The sequence below is a fragment of the Syngnathus scovelli genome, chromosome 21 (genome assembly GCF_024217435.2).
Source record: "Syngnathus scovelli strain Florida chromosome 21, RoL_Ssco_1.2, whole genome shotgun sequence".
Taxonomy (NCBI): Eukaryota; Metazoa; Chordata; class Actinopteri; order Syngnathiformes; family Syngnathidae; genus Syngnathus; species Syngnathus scovelli.
In genome coordinates this window covers 6782141-6800242 of record NC_090867.1, presented here as the reverse complement: position 1 = coordinate 6800242, position 18102 = coordinate 6782141, and the positions used below count along the sequence as shown (strand labels likewise).

At 44.4% G+C, this 18102-nt stretch overlaps 4 protein-coding genes across 7 annotated transcripts in view; 2 read left to right on the top strand and 2 right to left on the bottom strand.

The window, feature by feature from the left end:
• LOC125990902 (integrin alpha-M) overlaps positions 1-17759 on the bottom strand; it is a 58747-nt gene extending 40988 nt beyond the window's left edge. The window contains exons 1-29 of one of the 2 annotated variants that reach the window (XM_049758252.2): positions 17609-17759; positions 17429-17531; positions 17262-17356; positions 17030-17100; positions 16849-16963; positions 15980-16107; positions 15664-15806; positions 15269-15419; positions 15056-15206; positions 14921-14994; positions 14727-14850; positions 14479-14615; positions 14246-14392; positions 13971-14180; positions 13763-13896; positions 13563-13705; positions 13329-13486; positions 13133-13258; positions 12990-13063; positions 12786-12927; positions 12620-12718; positions 12470-12549; positions 12317-12403; positions 12169-12238; positions 11993-12091; positions 11846-11926; positions 11557-11781; positions 11380-11490; positions 11058-11297 (exon numbers count right to left, since the gene is read on the bottom strand). In XM_049758252.2, the coding sequence (XP_049614209.1) occupies positions 11211-11297; positions 11380-11490; positions 11557-11781; positions 11846-11926; positions 11993-12091; positions 12169-12238; positions 12317-12403; positions 12470-12549; positions 12620-12718; positions 12786-12927; positions 12990-13063; positions 13133-13258; positions 13329-13486; positions 13563-13705; positions 13763-13896; positions 13971-14180; positions 14246-14392; positions 14479-14615; positions 14727-14850; positions 14921-14994; positions 15056-15206; positions 15269-15419; positions 15664-15806; positions 15980-16107; positions 16849-16963; positions 17030-17100; positions 17262-17356; positions 17429-17531; positions 17609-17645 (3402 nt within the window). In that variant the 5' untranslated portion in view covers positions 17646-17759 and the 3' untranslated portion in view covers positions 11058-11210. Of the gene's footprint in view, positions 1-11057; positions 11298-11379; positions 11491-11556; positions 11782-11845; positions 11927-11992; positions 12092-12168; positions 12239-12316; positions 12404-12469; positions 12550-12619; positions 12719-12785; positions 12928-12989; positions 13064-13132; positions 13259-13328; positions 13487-13562; positions 13706-13762; positions 13897-13970; positions 14181-14245; positions 14393-14478; positions 14616-14726; positions 14851-14920; positions 14995-15055; positions 15207-15268; positions 15420-15663; positions 15807-15979; positions 16108-16848; positions 16964-17029; positions 17101-17261; positions 17369-17428; positions 17532-17608 lie in introns of those variants that run through there. The other variant, XR_011086146.1, reaches the window with a different exon arrangement.
• Positions 67-4736, bottom strand: mapk7 (mitogen-activated protein kinase 7). The gene is made up of 7 exons (XM_049758253.2): positions 4430-4736; positions 3680-3954; positions 3379-3544; positions 1898-3297; positions 694-1754; positions 465-595; positions 67-397 (listed from the first exon to the last, which is right to left on the bottom strand). The coding sequence occupies exons 2-7, from the start codon at positions 3948-3950 to the stop codon at positions 250-252; spliced, it is 3177 nt and encodes a 1058-aa protein (XP_049614210.1). The 5' UTR covers positions 3951-3954; positions 4430-4736; the 3' UTR covers positions 67-249.
• Positions 5321-6570, top strand: vkorc1 (vitamin K epoxide reductase complex, subunit 1). Its single transcript, XM_049758357.2, has 3 exons — positions 5321-5612; positions 5800-5909; positions 6179-6570. The coding sequence occupies exons 1-3, from the start codon at positions 5431-5433 to the stop codon at positions 6388-6390; spliced, it is 504 nt and encodes a 167-aa protein (XP_049614314.1). The 5' UTR covers positions 5321-5430; the 3' UTR covers positions 6391-6570.
• LOC125990907 (transmembrane protease serine 9-like) lies at positions 6698-11049 on the top strand. Of its 3 annotated transcripts, none has more exons than XM_068649497.1 (14): positions 6698-7163; positions 7620-7640; positions 7711-7873; positions 7936-8189; positions 8266-8384; positions 8453-8747; positions 8805-8967; positions 9030-9298; positions 9372-9517; positions 9585-9852; positions 9936-10107; positions 10175-10434; positions 10496-10605; positions 10665-11049. In XM_068649497.1, the coding sequence occupies exons 1-14, from the start codon at positions 7085-7087 to the stop codon at positions 10926-10928; spliced, it is 2583 nt and encodes an 860-aa protein (XP_068505598.1). In that variant the 5' UTR covers positions 6698-7084; the 3' UTR covers positions 10929-11049. The 3 variants fall into 3 exon arrangements, with proteins under 3 accessions (XP_068505598.1, XP_049614230.1, XP_049614229.1); XM_049758273.2 differs by having other exon boundaries at positions 9585-9861; positions 10716-11049; XM_049758272.2 differs by having other exon boundaries at positions 9585-9861.
• Positions 17760-18102: the final 343 nt, after the last annotated feature.

Below are 18102 nucleotides of genomic sequence, written 5' to 3'. Positions count from 1 at the left end.
CTGATTTTAAACAAAAAAAAAAAACGTAACTAGTTTAGTCCAGAAGATAAATGACAGCATGCAGACTTTTTTTAATAGAAAACTTAAATTTTAATCAGTCATTAACATTCACAGGCTGACAGTTGATTTTGTGTTTTCAGGTCTAGTAGACCAACGTAAAAATAAACTACGTAATACAGAACACAAAACTAAAGCTACTTTGAAATTCAATCAGGAAATGTCTACATTCAAACAAACGCGAGCAATGCGTCAGGCGTCAGGTGGAATAGAATCAGAGAGGATCATGGGAGAGCCCAACTGGAGCTCCTGCTGTAGAGATTCGAGATCGGCCGGAGTCATTCGGTGAACTTCGCTCCAATCGGACAAGAGCGAGGCGGAGAGCGGACCAGAGTCGTAACTGGTGGAGGCAAATCCAAGATTTTTTTTTTTTCTGTTAAGGCGTCAATTTCCCCGCAACGACTCACCTGTCTCGCTCGCAGTGTTGCAGCTCTGTGAGCGACTGGGTGAGAAGATCGTCGAGGTCGAAGCCCACGCCGTAACCCGCCCCGCTGCCTTTCGGGGTGACCGAGAACACCGGGGGTAACACGTCCTCAACCTGAGAAAACCCAAAAATGAAAACCCCTTCTCCATCACGAGTACGCTTAGACCAACTGGCCACAACATTAGGTACACCAAACCAGAACTGAGACGCACCTGAGACTTGGAGAGCTGGAGTGTTACTGTGTGGATGTCAGGGGCGACCGAGGGGACCTGTTCTGCCGAAACGGTGAACCCCAAACTGGGATGTACCTGTGAGGGGACCCCTAAAGCCCCACAGATGGGGTTTGAGGCCTGTGGCCCCAGTTTGTCCCCACCGGAGGAGCACATCTTCTCCACGGGTCCAGCGCCAGCTGTTGAAGGCGTGATGTGATGGTTGAGGTGATTGCGGCTGGCGAGTTCCCCGTTGGTGCTTAGTGTGGCCGTCGGGCCTTTGGTCAAGAAAGTCTCCAGTGGGAGCAGCTGCGCTTGAGAGTCGGCTAAGGCGTGACTTTGCGTCGGGAGAAAGTTCTGCGGCGGCGTCCTGTGCGATTTTGCGTGTTGCGCCGGCCGGGGCTCTAATTGCTGTCCGCCCCAATTAGCGAAGCAGTTGAACCCGCTCGGGCCGGCGTTCTCGTCTTGAGGTTTGAGAGTGTGGTTCTTCACAAAGCCACCGGTGACGGCCATCAGGTCCACGCAACCGCTTACGGCGAGGACGATATCCACCGGTTTCTTCTGGCTCATTGAAAAAATTAATTGCTGGTTTTTGCCGGCTGGCTGCAGCAAACCGGACTGACTGGCTCGGAATTGAGAGATTAGCTGCTCGTGAGACGGAAACGTTGTGGTTTCCTTTTCGGCTTTGTTGTTGGGCGATCCTTGAGCGTTCTCGCCTGTGACGGCATTCCCGTCTTTATTCTTCCCTCCGTCACTACTCGACGTGTGGGATTTGTCGTTGCGGCTGTCCATCATCTTAGTCCAGCGCTGCAAGAGACTCTTGTCGTTATCGCTCAGCAGGACCCCGCCCAGCGAGTCCCCGCGCCTTCCCTCTCGTCTCTCCTTCTCCTTTAGTTTCTTCTCCCTCTCCCTGGCTCGTTCTTGCCTCTTCCTCCTTTTCTCCTCACGCTCTCGCTGGCGCTCCTGAGCAGTCACGGGGCGCCGGGCTTCTGGATTGCAAACGGCTGACGACGTTCCTCCTCCCCCGGTGGCCACCTCTGACCCCATAGTGGCGACACTTCCATCTGAGATAGAAATGAGAAGAATCACATGAGGACATGCGTGACCAAAATCCGGTCTAGCGGCCATTTTAAGAACTTAGGAGACAAAACCAAAATGGTGGTGTGGTTACAAATTAGTATTTTATGATCACAAGGGTACAACATACCACCCCTGGCTTTATTCCGGAATAAAGCTGCTTTCAGAGCTGCTTTGGTGTCTTCCGATATGGCCCCGTCTTTCCGGGGTCCCTCTGAAGCACCTTGGGGAGGTTTCTGGTTCGTTGCCAGCGATTGCGAGAGGCTGTGCGACAGTGACTGAGCTTGGGTGGCCGACAGCGACAAAGAAGGCACGGTGCTGGCTAAAGGTGTCAAGGAGGAAGGAGACTGGTTCCGGTTCTGTTTGGACGGCAGCCTGCTTCCCTGCCCTTCGTTGTCCCGCATGGGTTCAACGTCGTGACTGGACACGGGTGTGGTTAAATCGATGGTCTCCGGTTGGCCGTTGTCCGAGTTGGCGCTGGGCATGTCCACGTCGACCGGGCCGCTTTCGTTTTTAGTGAGGCACGGTAGCAGAACATCGTCTTTGTTACAGGTGTACGTGAAGGTCCGGTTCACTTCGGCAGGTCCTCGTTGCAGAGTTGACTCTGTCTCTCTCGTTTGTGTGGAGTTCTGGTTGCCGGGAACCTGCGTGGACTCGCTCAGGCTGGTCGAGGAAACCTGAGCGACGCACTGGGATCCACCCCCATTGGCCCTCGCCAAGGGCCTGAACTGAAGCCTCTGACGCGTGGCCTGCTTGGTCCTTTGAAAGTCCTGGATCTCCATGAGAATCTCCTCCTTGATCTGCTCCTTACTCATGGGAAGCTTGTCAAACTCAAAGTCGAAGGCCGGCACGCAAATGGGCTCGTCGTCTGGATCGTGGTACTTTGCTAGATACGAATGTTCCAGCGCTTGGGTCACGCTGATTCGCTCACGCGGGTCGAAGCGGAGCATGGACGAGAGCAGGTCCAAAGCCCTCGGCTCCGCTTGGGGGAACAGCTTGGCCAAGGGTACCGCGGCTTGACATGGAAGACTCTGAACGTACGCACGCACCCTGTCGGCTCTGATAGCACCAATTAGCCCCTTGGGTGGGGTGCCCAACACGGACAAAATGAGCTGGAGCTGGTGGACGTAGTGCTTGCCGGGAAAAAGCTGCTTTCGCCCCAACATTTCGGCAAAGATGCAGCCCACGGACCACATGTCGATGGCCAAAGTGTAGTGATTCAAGGAGAGAAGCAGCTCGGGCGCTCGATACCATCTGGTAGCTACGTATTCAGTCATGAAGGAGTGCGATTCCTCCGGGTGGGAGCTCAGACCCCTGGCCATGCCGAAATCGCCGATTTTTAGCTCGCAGTTCTCGTTCACCAGCAAGTTGGAGGGCTTGAGGTCTCGGTGGATGACGTTGGCAGAGTGCACGTACTTAAGGCCGCGGAGAAGCTGGTATAAGAAATAGCGAGTGTGCTCCGGGGTGAGCGCTTGGGCTGAGTGGATGATCTGGTGCAAGTCGCTCTCCATGAGGTCCAGCACCACATACCTGCAAACAAAAAAAAAGTTAAAAATTTGTACTAGAACTTCCATCCTTTTGTATTTAGGTCCAAATATCAGCAATACATACACCGACTTGAAGGCCGAGTGAGGAAGGTTAGGCTGCAGGATGTCTTTGATAGCGATGATGTTGTCATGTTTGAAGTGCTTGAGAATTTTCAGTTCCCTCAAAGTGCGCTTAGCATTTGTCACCACTTCGAAGGCATTGGAAATCTTCTTTATCGCCACCTGCTGGCCTGGTGAAGCACATTGAAGGGTGAGTATAGCATTGTATAAATGTGGTAGACTTGAACCTGAGCTCAATTTTAATTTGTGGATTTTTACAGTATGTGGCCAAATTGACAAAATACTTTAAGTCAAATGGGCCGTACCATTGTCTCGTCTCCTGGCAGACGACACGACGCCGTAGGCACCTGTGCCGATGGTTTCGATAATATCGTACTCCTCGCCCACATCGAACTTGACATCCAGTGAGTGCTTTTTAAGTAAAGCCAAGTTTTTGGCAGTTGTGCTGGCACATGCGCCGCCGCTCATCGGCTTGACCGCATGCTGGTTCTCCTCGTCTTTCCCCGTCGTCATTCTTTCGGGCGCCACGGCCACAGGTTGACAGTTTTGTCCATCGCCATGCTCCTCTGATGACATATCTCTGCAGAAATTAAAGGTCAAATCTATTTTTTTCTTACATGATTGATGCTATACTTTGTTTGTAAATGATTGAGATGAAAGATGACATCAACTTGTGACATTTTGGTTCAGTAGTGTGCAGTCAGACTTTTCAAAAATCTAACATGTGACTTTGCTTTACTCATTTAATAACAAACTATGCAACTTTGCATATTTAAAGGTCCAAGCGGTCACGCTGATGACATCATCGCGTATTCATTGAGGGACGCACATTCGGATTTAACGTTAAAGTGAAAAGCAAATGAAGTCAAACGAAATATTATTATTCAATTGTAATTGAGCAGTAAATCAAAGACTGCTTTGTACAGTGCCTCCCCATCTCTTATGTCGGGGGCGTAGCCTCGTCAACGACAAATTATCTAAGCCACTGTCATTTTTTAGGATTTATAACCAACCCTGGAAGAGTGTTTAAGGGTCACGGGACGGTGCGGCCTCACCCAATTGTCAGGTAATTGAGCCTTTTTAATCCATCGGTAGCATGTCTGTAGTCTTGTTTATTTCTGCCATTTCCGTGTCTTTGTTTTCTTCCTCTGTGTCACTTGACGGCGGTTGCCAGACATGAAGTTGCACGGACGCCGTCTGTCGGACAAAAAAAACACTTGCGGGTTAAAATGTTCGCCTTTGTCCTGTTTAGTAACATTGGCGAATAAACTATAACAGTCCAGCCTGTTTTATAATTACATTGATATTGTTGCGGCAAAACGTTTAAAAAGGAGAGGAATTATTTTTGTCCATAACGCCGAAGGCAGAGGAAGTTATGCGTGTCCGGAAAAAACACGCATTACATTTTGATTGGCTTGTGAGGAGCCAATCAATGTTAGATGACGTCATGCTGCGTTATCCAATAGGACTTGAGAAGGCGGAATAATCACACTTTCTCTATTTTTTTCAATTTTTAATTGTTTATTATTGATTTATATATTATGATTTATTGGTTAACTCTAAAACCATAACTATAAAACCGTAACTATGTAGAAAAACAAACATTAATCATTGAAGTCTACATTTATTTAAAACCCCAAATGATATTTCCTCTTTTTTTTTCTTATGTAGGCTAAATCCGTAACGTAAGCGATTTTATTGAACTCCATAACATGAATATATTCAATATAATAGAACTACCCGCCTCATAGTTCTCTATTCATGAAGTCACTCCGTTTCACTTTATTTAATAGGAGTAATTAGATGAATTTTCCGAGCATGACCTTTATTTACACTTGAGTGTGGACATACATAACTAAACCAACAACATTACGCCACTCTTGTCCCCTGGCCTGGTCCAAAATCTGGTAAACCAGTGACAAGGAGGGGCTTGAACCCCGAGAGCCAATCAACACTCAAACTGCGTGGACGAACCATCCCACGTTTGCAGCACACAATTTTCTTCCTGACTGTTGAAGAAGTGGCCGTCAAATTTTTCCCCTGCTTTGATTCAAACATGGTATCAACAGCAGCCTTGCCCAAATGGGAGAGGACAGTGCGCGTGCTTTTGTGCGTCTTTGGAATGATCTTGTCCGTTTACGCGCTTCACGTGGAGTTGTCCCGCGAGCACGACCCCAACTACAGAGCGATGTGTGATTTAGGAGAGTCGGTCAGCTGCTCCAAAGTTTTCACATCCAGGTACTGTTTTTTGTTTTTATTGCATTTTGTATGATAAACCACTGAGATGCCATGTTGGAGGTTTCAACTCAATCCGCCCCTTTCGGTGCCACGTTTTGCAGCCCCCACTCTCATGGGGGACTTCAAATTAAGATCATGCATGTTTTTTTTTTTTTTAACCTTTATGAATTTCTTTATCTTTTCACAGATGGGGTCGTGGCTTTGGCTTGGTCCAGTTCTTTGTTGCCCAAGATAGCCCTCTGAACCAACCAAACAGTCTTCTTGGAATCGTATTTTACACTCTGCAGCTTGGCTTGGGTAAATTTGCCTCCTCCAAATGACAGACTACAGATATTGTGTGCGGTTGTAAAAGCAACAACAACAAAAAGCGGAAACTAGAATTTTGGTTTGCATTCCAGCTCGATTCACGCTACAATAGTTGGAATGTTATATTTTTATAACTGTGATAAATAGTCTGGTTGAATTTCTAGTTGAATCAAATGATTCAAGTACAGTGTCGGTTTTATTGTTATGGTAGTATACATCTTTTTAAAAATATTATTCCAAAATGTTTGTTTTTGTCCCAGGTCTTACCCTGTCCAAAAAAGCCGCTCTGTTCTTGGTGTTCTCCTCCTGGGTGTCTGTGGCCGGCTCAATCTACCTGGCCTCCATTCTGGCTTTTGTCCTGGGAGATTTCTGTATGGTGTGCGTGTCAACGTACATCGTAAACTTTGCCTTGCTCTATACCAACCTCAAGCGAAGGAGCGCCATTGAAGGGAAGAAGGCGAAGGCGGGATAATCTTTTTTTTTTTTTACAAATGTTTTTACATTCAACACATTTTCTAGACCAAAGTCAGATCTCCAACCTTGCTGAGTTTTTGCAAAAAAATAACTTTTTTATTTTGCATTTTGCTATTTGAAACATTTGTTACCTGTCATGAATTTGATAAGTGTTCTATAATAAACATAACTGTTATTATTGTAGTACTTTTTGCATATTCTGTGCTGTTTTTGTAATACCAGAAAATAGCCACAAGATGGCGCTAAAGACGTGAAGGTAGTATTTGCATCAATGTTGTGCAGTATGGCGTACATTTGTGTTCAAATATACGTTTACTTGCACAAAGTATTTTTTTTAGTGTCCAGAAAAGTGTTATTTAAATAAGATGCATGATTATTAATATTATATTTGTTTCCAGAATTGCTTGGCGGCCAGATCAAATGCTCCAAAGCTTCCCCACCACCGTGTGAAAGAATGCAACATTCCAAAAATGAAATTCTTGAGCACACCTTGACTTGGTGAAAAGGGAACTTGGAGAGGACTGTCTGCATTTTCCTCCCAGCTATGATCGTTTGTAACCCAAACAAGTGCAATTTTCCAAGCGCCTGAAGAATGCGCATTTATCGAAAACAAAAAAGTGATAATTGCGTCCTGTGGGAGGGGCTTAACCCCAGACAGGTGACATGCCCTCACAAGCTTATTTTCGTGAAACATGCAAAATTTCTGCATTTACACGATGGCTCGGAGGGAATGGCTCAACGTATTGGCCGTGCTCAGCTTTATATCTGCAAGTAAGTCGCATCCAAATTCTGGATTTATTTTCTTGTTATGTTTTGAACATTAACAAGTCATCCAAAATATGATATATTTTGATGATCATGTGACATTTAAATATTTGTAAGTACTTTATTGTATAACCCATGCAAATGTTAGATGTAGAGTAATTTATATTTTATTTTTAATTTATATATTATGTTTTTATATTGTATTTTTAATTTTGTCAGATTTTACAGAACAGTTTTAGTCTGGTTTATTTTGAATGGTACTTGACAAAAAGGTTTTCAAAATCCAAATCTTGTTTTGAAAAACAAAATTTTTAAAAGTAGACTGCGTTAACTGTGGTTGAAGTATGTTTGCTATTTTTCCAAAAAAATGCACTCACTAATTGTGTTTTCAGAATTTAATGTCAACAAACCTGTTTTTGACAAGAAATCATTTCCGTCTGTTTTTTTTTTTTTTCCTTCCAGAGTCAAATGCTCAAATGGATGGTAAGTTCAGATTGTATGTAAATAAAAATTTTACCCGAGAGAATGTTCCTCGGAAATTCTTTCTTCCTAGTGTGTGGCAGGGCTCCAAGGAGCACCAAAATTATTGGAGGTGGAGCTCCTCAAGAAGGAAGTTGGCCCTGGCAGGCGAGTCTTCAGAATTTAGGCATTCATGTTTGTAGTGGTTCCCTCATCAACAAAGAATGGGTACTCTCCGCCGCCCACTGCTTCACCAGGTGGGTCATCCTAACATTCTTCTTCTGCTTTGACCTTCTGACCTTTGCCTTTCTCTCCATAGCACAACTACCGCCGGGTGGTCAGTTTCTCTTGGTCGTCAGAACCTTGAGGAGAGGAACGAGGTTACCAGAACGGTTGCCGTGATTATTTTACATCCGTTATTCGATAGTTTAATTTTCAACAATGACATCGCTCTGCTGAGACTCTCTTCTGCAGTGACGTTCACAAACTACATCAGACCTGTTTGTCTGGCTGCCGACGGTAGCGTGTTCAACACCGGGACCAAAACCTGGGTCACCGGTTGGCGAGACATGCGTGAGTGAGAACATGGTTTTTAAAATCAACATTAATTGTTCAATTAAATTAATATTTTTCCGTGTCCCTAAACCAGATTTGCAAGAAGTTCAAGTTCCAATTGTGGGGAACAGACAGTGTAAATGCCTACTTGGAGTGGATTTGGACAGTATGATCTGTGCTGGTTTTCTAGAAGGGGGCAAAGACACTTGTCTGGTAGACTTTTTTTTTTTTATTATTGAAAGATTTTTTATTTTTCACACACTTTCTTGTCACACCCTCAGGGAGACCCAGGAGGTCCAATGGTGAACGAGCAGGATTCAATCTGGATCCAATCTGGAATCATTAGTTTTGGATTTGGATGTGCACAGCCGAATCAGCCTGGTGTCTACACCAGAGTTTCCAGCTACCAGTCCTGGATCAACTCCAGGATCAGTACTGACAAGCCGGGCTTTGTCCAGTTCAAGTCCGACGGGCCGGATAGTGATAGCACCTACACTTGCCCTGGTTTGCCTCGTCCTGTTACTGATTCCCCCCCTATGTCAGGACCAGATCCAGAAGCCATATTGAGTGCTGAAGGTGCGTGAGGACTTTCTGAAGATTACATTTGGGTTCTGATGAGCTTTCATTTTGCAGTGTGTGGCAGTCCAACACTGAAAACCCAAATTGTTGGCGGTATCGATGCTCAAGAAGGAAGTTGGCCCTGGCAGGCCAGTCTGCAGATTTTTGGGACCCACATTTGTGGCGGTTCTCTCATCAACCAAGAATGGGTCATGTCTGCTGCTCACTGCTTCTCCAGGTGGCTCATCTGAACATTTTTCTTCTGCTTTGACCTTCTGACCTTTCACATGCTCTCTGTAGCCAGGATCCCTTCGGATGGGCAATTTCTCTTGGTCGCCAGAACTTGCAAGGAAACAATTTAAACCAAGTGTCTCGAACTGTCGACACAATCATTCTGCATCCGTACTTCAACATTTTGACCTTGGAAAATGACATCGCTCTACTCAAACTCTCTTCACCGATCACATTCACCGATTACATCAGACCTGTGTGTCTGGCGTCCCACAACAGTGTCTTCAACAATGGCACCGATAGCTGGGTCACCGGTTGGGGAGAAGGTGAAGAAGGAGGTAAGGTACCAAACGTTTGGTAAAATAGAATTTTCCAGACTAAAACAATCGAATAAATCTTTGTTTTGTTTAGTTCCCATCCCTTTCCCTGGGACGTTACAAGAAGTGGAGGTCCTAGTTCTGGGAAAGAGACAATGTAGCTGTCTAATCGGAGTGGATTTAATCACAGATAATATAATCTGCGCTGGATTTCTTGAAGGAGAGAAAGACACTTGTCTGGTGGGGTATTTATCCTATTATATTATATTTTCAATATTATTATTATTTTCTATCTCCACACCCACAGGGAACCTCAGGAGGTCCAATGGTGAGCAAGCAGGATTTAATCTGGATTCAATCTGGAATCATCAGTTGTACTCAGCCAAATAATCCCGGCGTTTATACAAGAGTGTCCCGCTACCAGTTCTGGATCGACTCCCACATCAGTACAGACAAACCGGGATTTGTAGAATTCAAATCCAGTGGGATGGATACTGACAACAACTACACTTGTCCTCTACCTTCTTCTAAAGCTCCAGAAGCCACCTCGGCAACACCAAGCCCAAAGCTACCAAGTCCTACTGGTTACCGTCTTTTCTACGCTTCAAATGTTCTCTTGATTTGCTATCTGTCTCATTTTGCACTTTTATTGATTTAGATCAAGTGTGCGGCACTGCACCTTTGAACAGTCGTGTTGGTGGAGAGCGTGGATTTGTCGCAGGTGGGACTTGGCCTTGGGTCGTAAGTCTTCACAAAAACGGTTCTTACGCTTGCGCCGGAACGCTCATCACTTCTCGATTCATCCTCACTTCTGCCGAGTGTTTTTCTGTGTAAGTATTTGATTCAAAATCTTCATCATATAAGATTTTTTTTTATTCTAAAATTTGCTCCACACAGTTGTTCTCCAACTCCTGGAGACTGGACTGCATATCTGGGACAGAAATTTTTCAACCGCGTGGATGAGTTTGAAACGTCTTCAAGTATTGACAAAATCATATTGAGCAAACTGCCAGGTTCTAACATTGCCGTGCTACGGCTAACGAAAGATGTTAGCTTGAACGATTACCTCCAGCCCGTGTGTTTGGACATCACCGATGATGTCTCCTTCCCTGTTGGAACTCGGTGCTGGACGGCTGGTTGGGGAAAAGCCAACACAGGTGAGGACACAACTATCGTGCATATTTTGCATTCACGAAAATAAATGTGTTCTCTCTGCAGGTTTTGAGAAATCTGAACATCTAAGAGAACTCGGAACTGTGGTAGTCAGTTGCGGGAGAGTCGCTTCTGATCAGGAGAACATTTGTACTTCCACCTTGGACCTTCAACAGGTGACTTCCTTTCACCCATGTGTGATTTCTTCCCTTCATTGCCCTAATTGTCTTTTTAGGGAGACGATGGCGGCCCGCTGATATGTAAATCCGACTCATCTTGGTTCCAGGCGGCCGTCGTTACATCAGATACTCGATTGCTCGGCGCCGACGTGGAGGTCTTTTCCAAAATGTGGCGTTTTGGAGCATTCTTGAAGGAAATAGTCGGCGACCTTCCATCTCCTGCCACTAGGTCCTCAGCAGGTGCTCCACGTTGCTTCTCCTCGTTCCTTTTATTCTTAGTGACTTTGACCTCGGTCTACCTGGTCCTGTGCGAAGCTTGAAACTTTTAATTGCTAAGGAGACCAAAAGTGTATTTTGTCGTAAATGAAAAAACGAAACGCAGAATTGTATTGTGAATAATTTTAACAATAGCATCAAAATGTAAAAAAAAAAAATAGGATGTCATACAAATGCAGGCTTGTTTAAAAAAAAATAGTGCAAAAAAAATGTCATTCTATATGTTGTCGTAAAATTCAATGGAATGGGCATCACCAATGGGACTATGACGTCATCGTTTTCGTGCAGCTTCAAATAAAAATCTGAAACGAACTAAAGTTATTCAGCTACGACTCCGTGAGAGCGGCTCCGTCCATATCGGCGCCATCGGCATCGTTAATCATGTCCTGGTATTTACTCTTGAAAAATCCAACCTATGAATATAAAAATATTGGAATATTATCAGGATTTATTTGTGTCATATCTAAATTTCATCCCATGAATTTATATTCTTACCTTATAAAGGACGACCGAGAGTATCACCAGTATAGCCAGACCTCCTAAAGAACCACCAACAATCGCTATCGTAAAATCCGGTTGGGGATACACCGCCACCTCTGTTTCGATCTGAAATTCCGATTAACATTTCCGTCAACACCTTGGTGTCGTTCCATCTTGATGCGAAAAAATTACCTTTAGCACAGGAGGAAGGTTATTAGATGAAGTTGAAAAGAAGATGTACTGATCCTTGTCATACTCCAGACTGGCTGTAGTGGTAAAGATGAACTTGGCTTCGTCGAGTCCGATTTGTTGAATCCACTCCGAACTCATATTGGAGGATATTTCGTAGCGTTTGCCTTCCAGCCTTCCCATAAAACGATTGCACTTGAACACCCGGCACGTGGCCACCGAGCAATCCTGTAGGACACCCGAGCACATCTCAGCCACATCGATCTCACCAAAACAAAATCTCGGAACTTACCACTATTTTATTATTTCGCATCTGACCGACCAAATCTAAGACATTCGCTCCTTCGTCATGACTGAATTGACAATCTGGAATCTGAAATGAAGACATGTTACGTCAACAAAGACGCTATGCTAACAAGGCTAACTTTCGAGTGACTACCTCTAAAGAGCTCAGATTTGCCCAGATGTTCTTTTCACCCAGCTTCACGGGAACTCTGACCGCTACCGTGACGTTAAAAGCTCGAATGTTGTTGGAAACCTAAAATCAAATCAACAGTGATGCTTCAGTAAAACGAATCAACCTTGAAGACCCCCCCGACCCGTTAATGACTTTACCAAAACAGATTGCTGAAGTGATTTCTGAACATCATTCTTTCCATAGGTGAAGTTAATGTAACTTAGAGAACTGGAAAAAAAAAAAAAAAAAAAAATGAGTGGTAAGCTCAATTAATATCCGCCTTATCATGACTTCCCAAATACAAACCTTTCCATCGTAACAAAAATACTGTACTTGACGCCGATTTCTTTCTTTTTGAAAAGTTGGCTCAAACCCGAGTGTTGCTCGTTCCCACTAAAATAGAAACAAACCAAGAGTTGCGCAACCAGTTCTGAACTCATAACGGTTGAAAACGTCTACCTCGTTGCATTTGCCGTGACAAAAATCGTCTTATCCAGTCGGCTGTTGGTTTCGATCCCGTACGAAACCACAAAGACAGCCTGAAAAGTCGGATTTGGTTTGAGTTTTTGGAACAGGAAGAGATGGAAAAGTGTTAAGTCCGGAACCAACCGTTGAGTTACTCCTCAAAATAGGCTTATCGATGGTGCAGTCCGTCTTTCCACGAGATAGGCCAGCTTCACTGTCCAAGGAGCTGCACTCGATTCGCCCCTTTTATGGAGAAAAGATATCAGAAGCTAGCTAGTGAAGACCAAACCTTCTCTGGTTTCATCCCGACCTTCAGGACGGTAAACTTCCTGTAGGAGAACTCTCCTGGGTATGTGAGAAGAACGAGGGTGTTGTAGGAGTTTTCGCCCAGGTTCTCCACGGACACGGTAACATTCAAGAGCTCATCGATGCCCACTTTGACCTCCGAAGATCTGCTCCACGATGGAGAGACGTCAAACACGGCTGAAGCCGAACTTGAAATTCTCCATCTTACCCGCTAAAGTTGAAATCCATCTTGAGGTTATCGACGCATTTGTTGTCGAGGCCGCAGTCGATCTCAAAGGCCAACTGTGGAGAGCAGATGATCGGTGAGCACGGTGTGAGATCTCGAAAGCTTGCAAGGCGAAGTTGACTAACCGGATGAATCGTGGTCGTTTGGGAAAGTTGGTGAAGACTCGGGCTCAGGTTATCGGCACCGGGCAAACCCTCAAATGCGAATCTGAGCTCGTTCTCAAGAGGATTCAAAGCGTCTTCTGGGCATGGCTTTCAACATTGCGAGATGAGAAGCACGTGAGTCTCGAACAGTTGTCCTCGTTGCCGTCGAGCGACTCACCTCGATGAAGACCTTGACGTCGAAGCAGTTTGATACAGCTGATAAATCGAGCTCCACCGTGCCGCTCTTCTCTCGGATTTTTTCTTGGATGTAAGCTCGGTTGTTGGGCACCTTGCGGGTGGCGTCCAGGGTCAAGGTGTAATTAACTCTTGCCCTCGCTGTGACATTTTCAAGTTGATAACGTTAGCGTGATTCAGCGGCGAGTCGCTGGATGACGAGTTGAGAGTCAAGCACCTCTTTGTACGTTTGAGTATTTTTTCATCACAAAGCAGACATTGGCCATAAACTCCTTTGGATTGTCGCAGTCGTTTTGTTTGGTCGAGATTTGTTTCGGGTTGTAGGTCAGCGTGCTCTCGATCGTGACGATGGGTTTGGATCTGGAAGCACACGCATGAATCATCTTTTGATTTGTGTTTCGATGGAGAATCTCTTACCTGAGTAAGATGACTTTTCCTTTTGAGCCTACTGCAAAGTCAGGCAGGTTGTCCCCACTGAGGTCCGCGGATGACTGACTGATGGACATGCCGAAGAACCTGAGTCCCGACTGCAATTTCGAGCCAGCGATCCTCTACACGAACGAATCTTTATTTATGAATCGTTCAGAGGACTTTCAGTACAGAGCAGGAGTCCCTTGGGATTCACCTGTGAGATCGTATCCGAGATCATCGTTCGCTCGCCGTGAAATATGTAGACGCAGCCGTGTCCGTCGTCCTCCAACGGCGCCCCGACCGCCAAGTCATTGAGTCTATCCGAGTTGATGTCAGGCAGGACGGCAAGGGAAGCGCCAAAGCGCCCTCTAGGGGATCGCTCTCCTCTAAGAACCAGCGGAGAGTCGAATCGACATTCGACTCTCTGTACGTAAAAATGAGTCAGTCTTGATAGGATTGATTTTCAAGGGAAAGAAAAAAAAATCTTACCGAACCAGTCAGGGTGCAAACGTAAACTCTCCCTTCTCTGTCCTCTTCCACAAACATCGGAGCAGATATGAGGACGATGTCCGTGTTTCTGTCCCGATTCACATCCATGGCGCAGACCACAGCCCCAAAATATTCACCAATCTGATACTGGAGCAACGAAAACATTAGCAGAATAAAAATCTATCGATTTTGTTTTCTTTGAAATTAATCGGGCTGAATTTGAAAAATCATACCTCCCATTGGAAGGGATCTACTGTTTGTTCAAAGCCATTTTGGGAAAATACCATCACAACACCTCGGTGTTTATATCTTGGAGCACCGGCGACCGTCAACCTTACGTCGCCTCTTTGGGCAACCGTAATGGAATAACCTGAAATTAGAAATTGTGCAATGTAGCTTCTTCTCCAGCAGATGGTGCTGTTTGTCTCTTTTGTCCCAATAACTCAAATATTTCATACAGATTCAATTCAAATGTTCATACCCAGATAGCTGTCCGGATCAATGTTCGTTGGGAAATAGGAACGTCCTCCTGAGCCTGTGTATGTTTGGAAGCCTCCTCTCCATTGGTTTGCTCCAACAGCTGCTATGTGCACTTCCTGATTTGACTACATTAATAGAAGAAACAGAATTTGAAACCACAAAATAATGTTTTGCAAGCGTCCTGTGTTTTGGTACCCTTGGCACGTAGGCAGCACTGAATCCCCGCTGAGCCATCTCCATTTTGAGTCTCTCACCGCTCGATTGAGATCCTGCCATGAAAACAGAAACCATTTCAAATGGATTTCTAGCTTGCAGAAGTTCCATCGGTACCTTCAATCGCAAAGATGCTGTCCTGCAAAGTCTGCCGGATTGCTTCGAGCGCCATGAAGCTCTCCACTCGAAACACATGGCTCGTTGTTGGGACAGACGCGATGGTGTTCAGCTCGATTTTAGCGTTTTGGTTGTTAAATGCATTGCCCACCTTATGGAAATGTTGACATTTATGAACGTGACCCTCAAGTGGTCGCGTGGAATACAACTCACCCCAATAGCAAATCGAACTATTTGTTTTCTTTCGGCGGCAGCTACTACTGTCTTGAAGTTTCCACTGTCATTAGATTCCCCATCTGTGATGACAATTAGAATCTTCTTCACGTTGGGCCTGGAACCTCTGCTCGTCACAAAAACCTCGTTCCTGTACCAAGACAAACCACTTGAGAATCAAGATTCAGATATACAGAAGCATGAAGAAGATGGATGGATGGATGGATGGATGGATGGATGGATGGATGGATGGATGGATGGATGGATGGATGGATGGATGGATGGATGGATGGATGGATGGATGGATGGATGGATGGATGGATGGATGGATGGATGGATGGATGGATGGATGGATGGATGGATTGATATAACTTTGGCGGGGGAAAAAATCTTACACAATTTTGGCGATGCCTTCGGCTGTGTATGTCCCGGTCCTTTTCTGCTGTATTCCATTGATGTCATTTCTCCAGGTGTTAATGTTGAAGGTATTAAAATAATTATGGATGGTGACGTCGTGAGAGTATTGGACTACGGCAAACTTGGGAAGGTACAAAAGTAATTATAAATATAGAACATATATAGTATTATATATATAATATATAAATAAATACAATAAATGTACAATATAATACAAAAAAATAAAACAAAATATATTATGAATATAAAATACATATTAAAATACATCCTCAAAATAGCTTTACAGTCGCTCACCTGGGAATCTCTGTCCAAAAAGGAGTTGATGAGACCAATTACAAAATTCTTCATTATTGTAAAGTCTCTCGGGGACACACTTCCCGAGCCATCCAGCAGAAATGCGATGTCTGCTCGACTTGGGCACCCTTCTCAAGAAACAAAAGATGAGTTGTTTTTATCTCACTCGCTGAAGGACTTCCTAATGTTTTGTCTAGCTCAAATACCTAATTAAGGTCCTCAAAATATTTACCCTGATTTGAATGGGAGGGGCTGCGTATCCCGCCTCTCTAGCACCATCTTGTGGTTGTAATTTAATTTGCAAGAAACCACCGCACCAGAGGAAAAACAACCGTTCGGCCATAACTTTGGCTTCAGGAGCTTTGCTGGAATTACTCCACAATGGAATATCTCCATCCAGAAAAAAAACCAAGTGGGCTATTGCACTAGTGAGGTAAGTAGTAATATAAATAATATATTATCTCAAATGTATCGTATTGCTAAAATGCTTTCGTGTTGTTTAAAGCCATGTATAGCCCTCCTTGAGTTGATGTCATAAACATTTATGGCTTAGAAACTGACTCGCAACATTAAAGATCAAACACAGGTAAGGTTGACGTGGTGATGCCGTACAAGTTGCGGTATCATGAGCTAGCATTAGCATCTTTGATACATGACTTGATTATTTTCATCGAGTCTCATCGAGACTGTCATTTTTTCTAGGAACAAAAGGAGGACCTGATTAAATTCACCATACCAGCAAAGAGAAACTAATCGATTTCTGGCAGCTGGGCGGATTCGAAAGCGACACGGAATTATCTCAACAGGTACATTTTTGATTTTGAAACGTCCCCTTTAAGATGATTCTAAGTTAAAAAAAAATGAAGCACCGTCAAGAGACGAAGGTATTGGAGGTTTGACGTCATTCGAGGACTCAATCTGAAAGCACATCCCGTTGTACATGGTGATGCTTCCACAATCTTTCGGGATGGTTGGACCACACGCCTGGCAGAGAACAACCAGTTCAGTGGCGTGATTAGTAAGAATATCACTGAAAAATGACTCACTCACCATGGTGGCTTCTGTGGTAGGATTAAATACCATCGTCAAACCAAGAGACATGTTGACGGCAAAAGAGGGCACTGTGAAGAAGACGAGACAAACGTGAAGCTTTTTTCCCCCCTCAGGCAGAAAAAAAAAAAAAAACAGGTAGTAACTAATTCTCTCAGTCAATGCGATTGTTCACAAGTGTGTTCCTTTGCTAACCAAAAAAGGAGAACCTATCGAAGCACATGCCGCTCACCTGGAACTCGCAGCTCATTGCAAGAATCTCTGGAACATCTAAAAATTTTTCCTCTTCTGTCTGAATACTGAACGAGGGGTGCGCTGACCAGCAAGCTGTTCAAATCGAATCGGACAAATATGGTAACAAAATCAAAATTCACATTTCAATTTAATATTTTCACTCACTCAAATTGTCTTTGCACGATTTGGTATCCAAAACCATCTGCGGAGTTTGATAAGGTCTTCCAAGGCACAGGGTCGATATTGAAGCTCATTGTAGTTTGGAATACTGAGGAGAAGGAAAAAAAAAATTTGGTCGTTCGTTTGTTCGTTGAGTTAACGAACAAACGAACAGGTTCATCTTACCTGTTATAAAAAGTGTTGTCCAAGTGAGCCAGTCCATCGTGCGACTGCGCCCGAACTCTGCAAGTGCTGCAAGGCAACAAACAGGAAGTGTTGAAGCTGAAAATTGACAGAACTTGCCAAGGCGACAGCTAAAAGGGGTAGTGTGTGAAACTCGGGTGTTAGATAACTTTATCACATTTTGATAACTTTTTTTTTTTTTTTAACACAGTATTTGATTTTTCTGCAACGATACTGTTAAAAGATTGAAACTGACTCCCTAGTTTGATTCATCACAAAATATACCAAAATAACTGGATTTTTTTTTTTTCTCCTTTTGCTTTTACTTCCCCCACACTGTCTCATCCTTTATGAGCAAGTTCCACATTGCAGCAGACATTTGAGCAATATCCCCCTTTTTTAGATTCACATCACTTAGTCAGACATTTAAAACCGTTTTTGGGCCAGTGACGCACGAGCCAATGTGTCTCTTGTATTTCGCAACAATGTAGCAGAAG

Bases quoted from the DNA above. Each gene is read 5' to 3' on its own strand.
- mapk7 (XM_049758253.2), bottom strand. From the start codon at position 3,950: ATGTCATCAGAGGAGCATGGCGATGGACAAAACTGTCAACCTGTGGCC. The intron at 1,755-1,897 runs GTATGTTGTACC...TTTCTATCTCAG, and splicing joins CCGGAATAAAGCCAGGGGTG to ATGGAAGTGTCGCCACTATG. The intron at 398-464 runs GTGAGTCGTTGC...TGCCTCCACCAG, and splicing joins CAACACTGCGAGCGAGACAG to TTACGACTCTGGTCCGCTCT.
- vkorc1 (XM_049758357.2), top strand. From the start codon at position 5,431: ATGGTATCAACAGCAGCCTTGCCCAAATGGGAGAGGACAGTGCGCGTG. The intron at 5,613-5,799 runs GTACTGTTTTTT...ATCTTTTCACAG, and splicing joins TCCAAAGTTTTCACATCCAG to ATGGGGTCGTGGCTTTGGCT. The intron at 5,910-6,178 runs GTAAATTTGCCT...TTTTTGTCCCAG, and splicing joins CACTCTGCAGCTTGGCTTGG to GTCTTACCCTGTCCAAAAAA.
- LOC125990907 (XM_049758272.2), top strand. From the start codon at position 7,085: ATGCAAAATTTCTGCATTTACACGATGGCTCGGAGGGAATGGCTCAAC. The intron at 10,435-10,495 runs GTGAGGACACAA...TTCTCTCTGCAG, and splicing joins TTGGGGAAAAGCCAACACAG to GTTTTGAGAAATCTGAACAT. The intron at 10,606-10,664 runs GTGACTTCCTTT...TTGTCTTTTTAG, and splicing joins CCACCTTGGACCTTCAACAG to GGAGACGATGGCGGCCCGCT.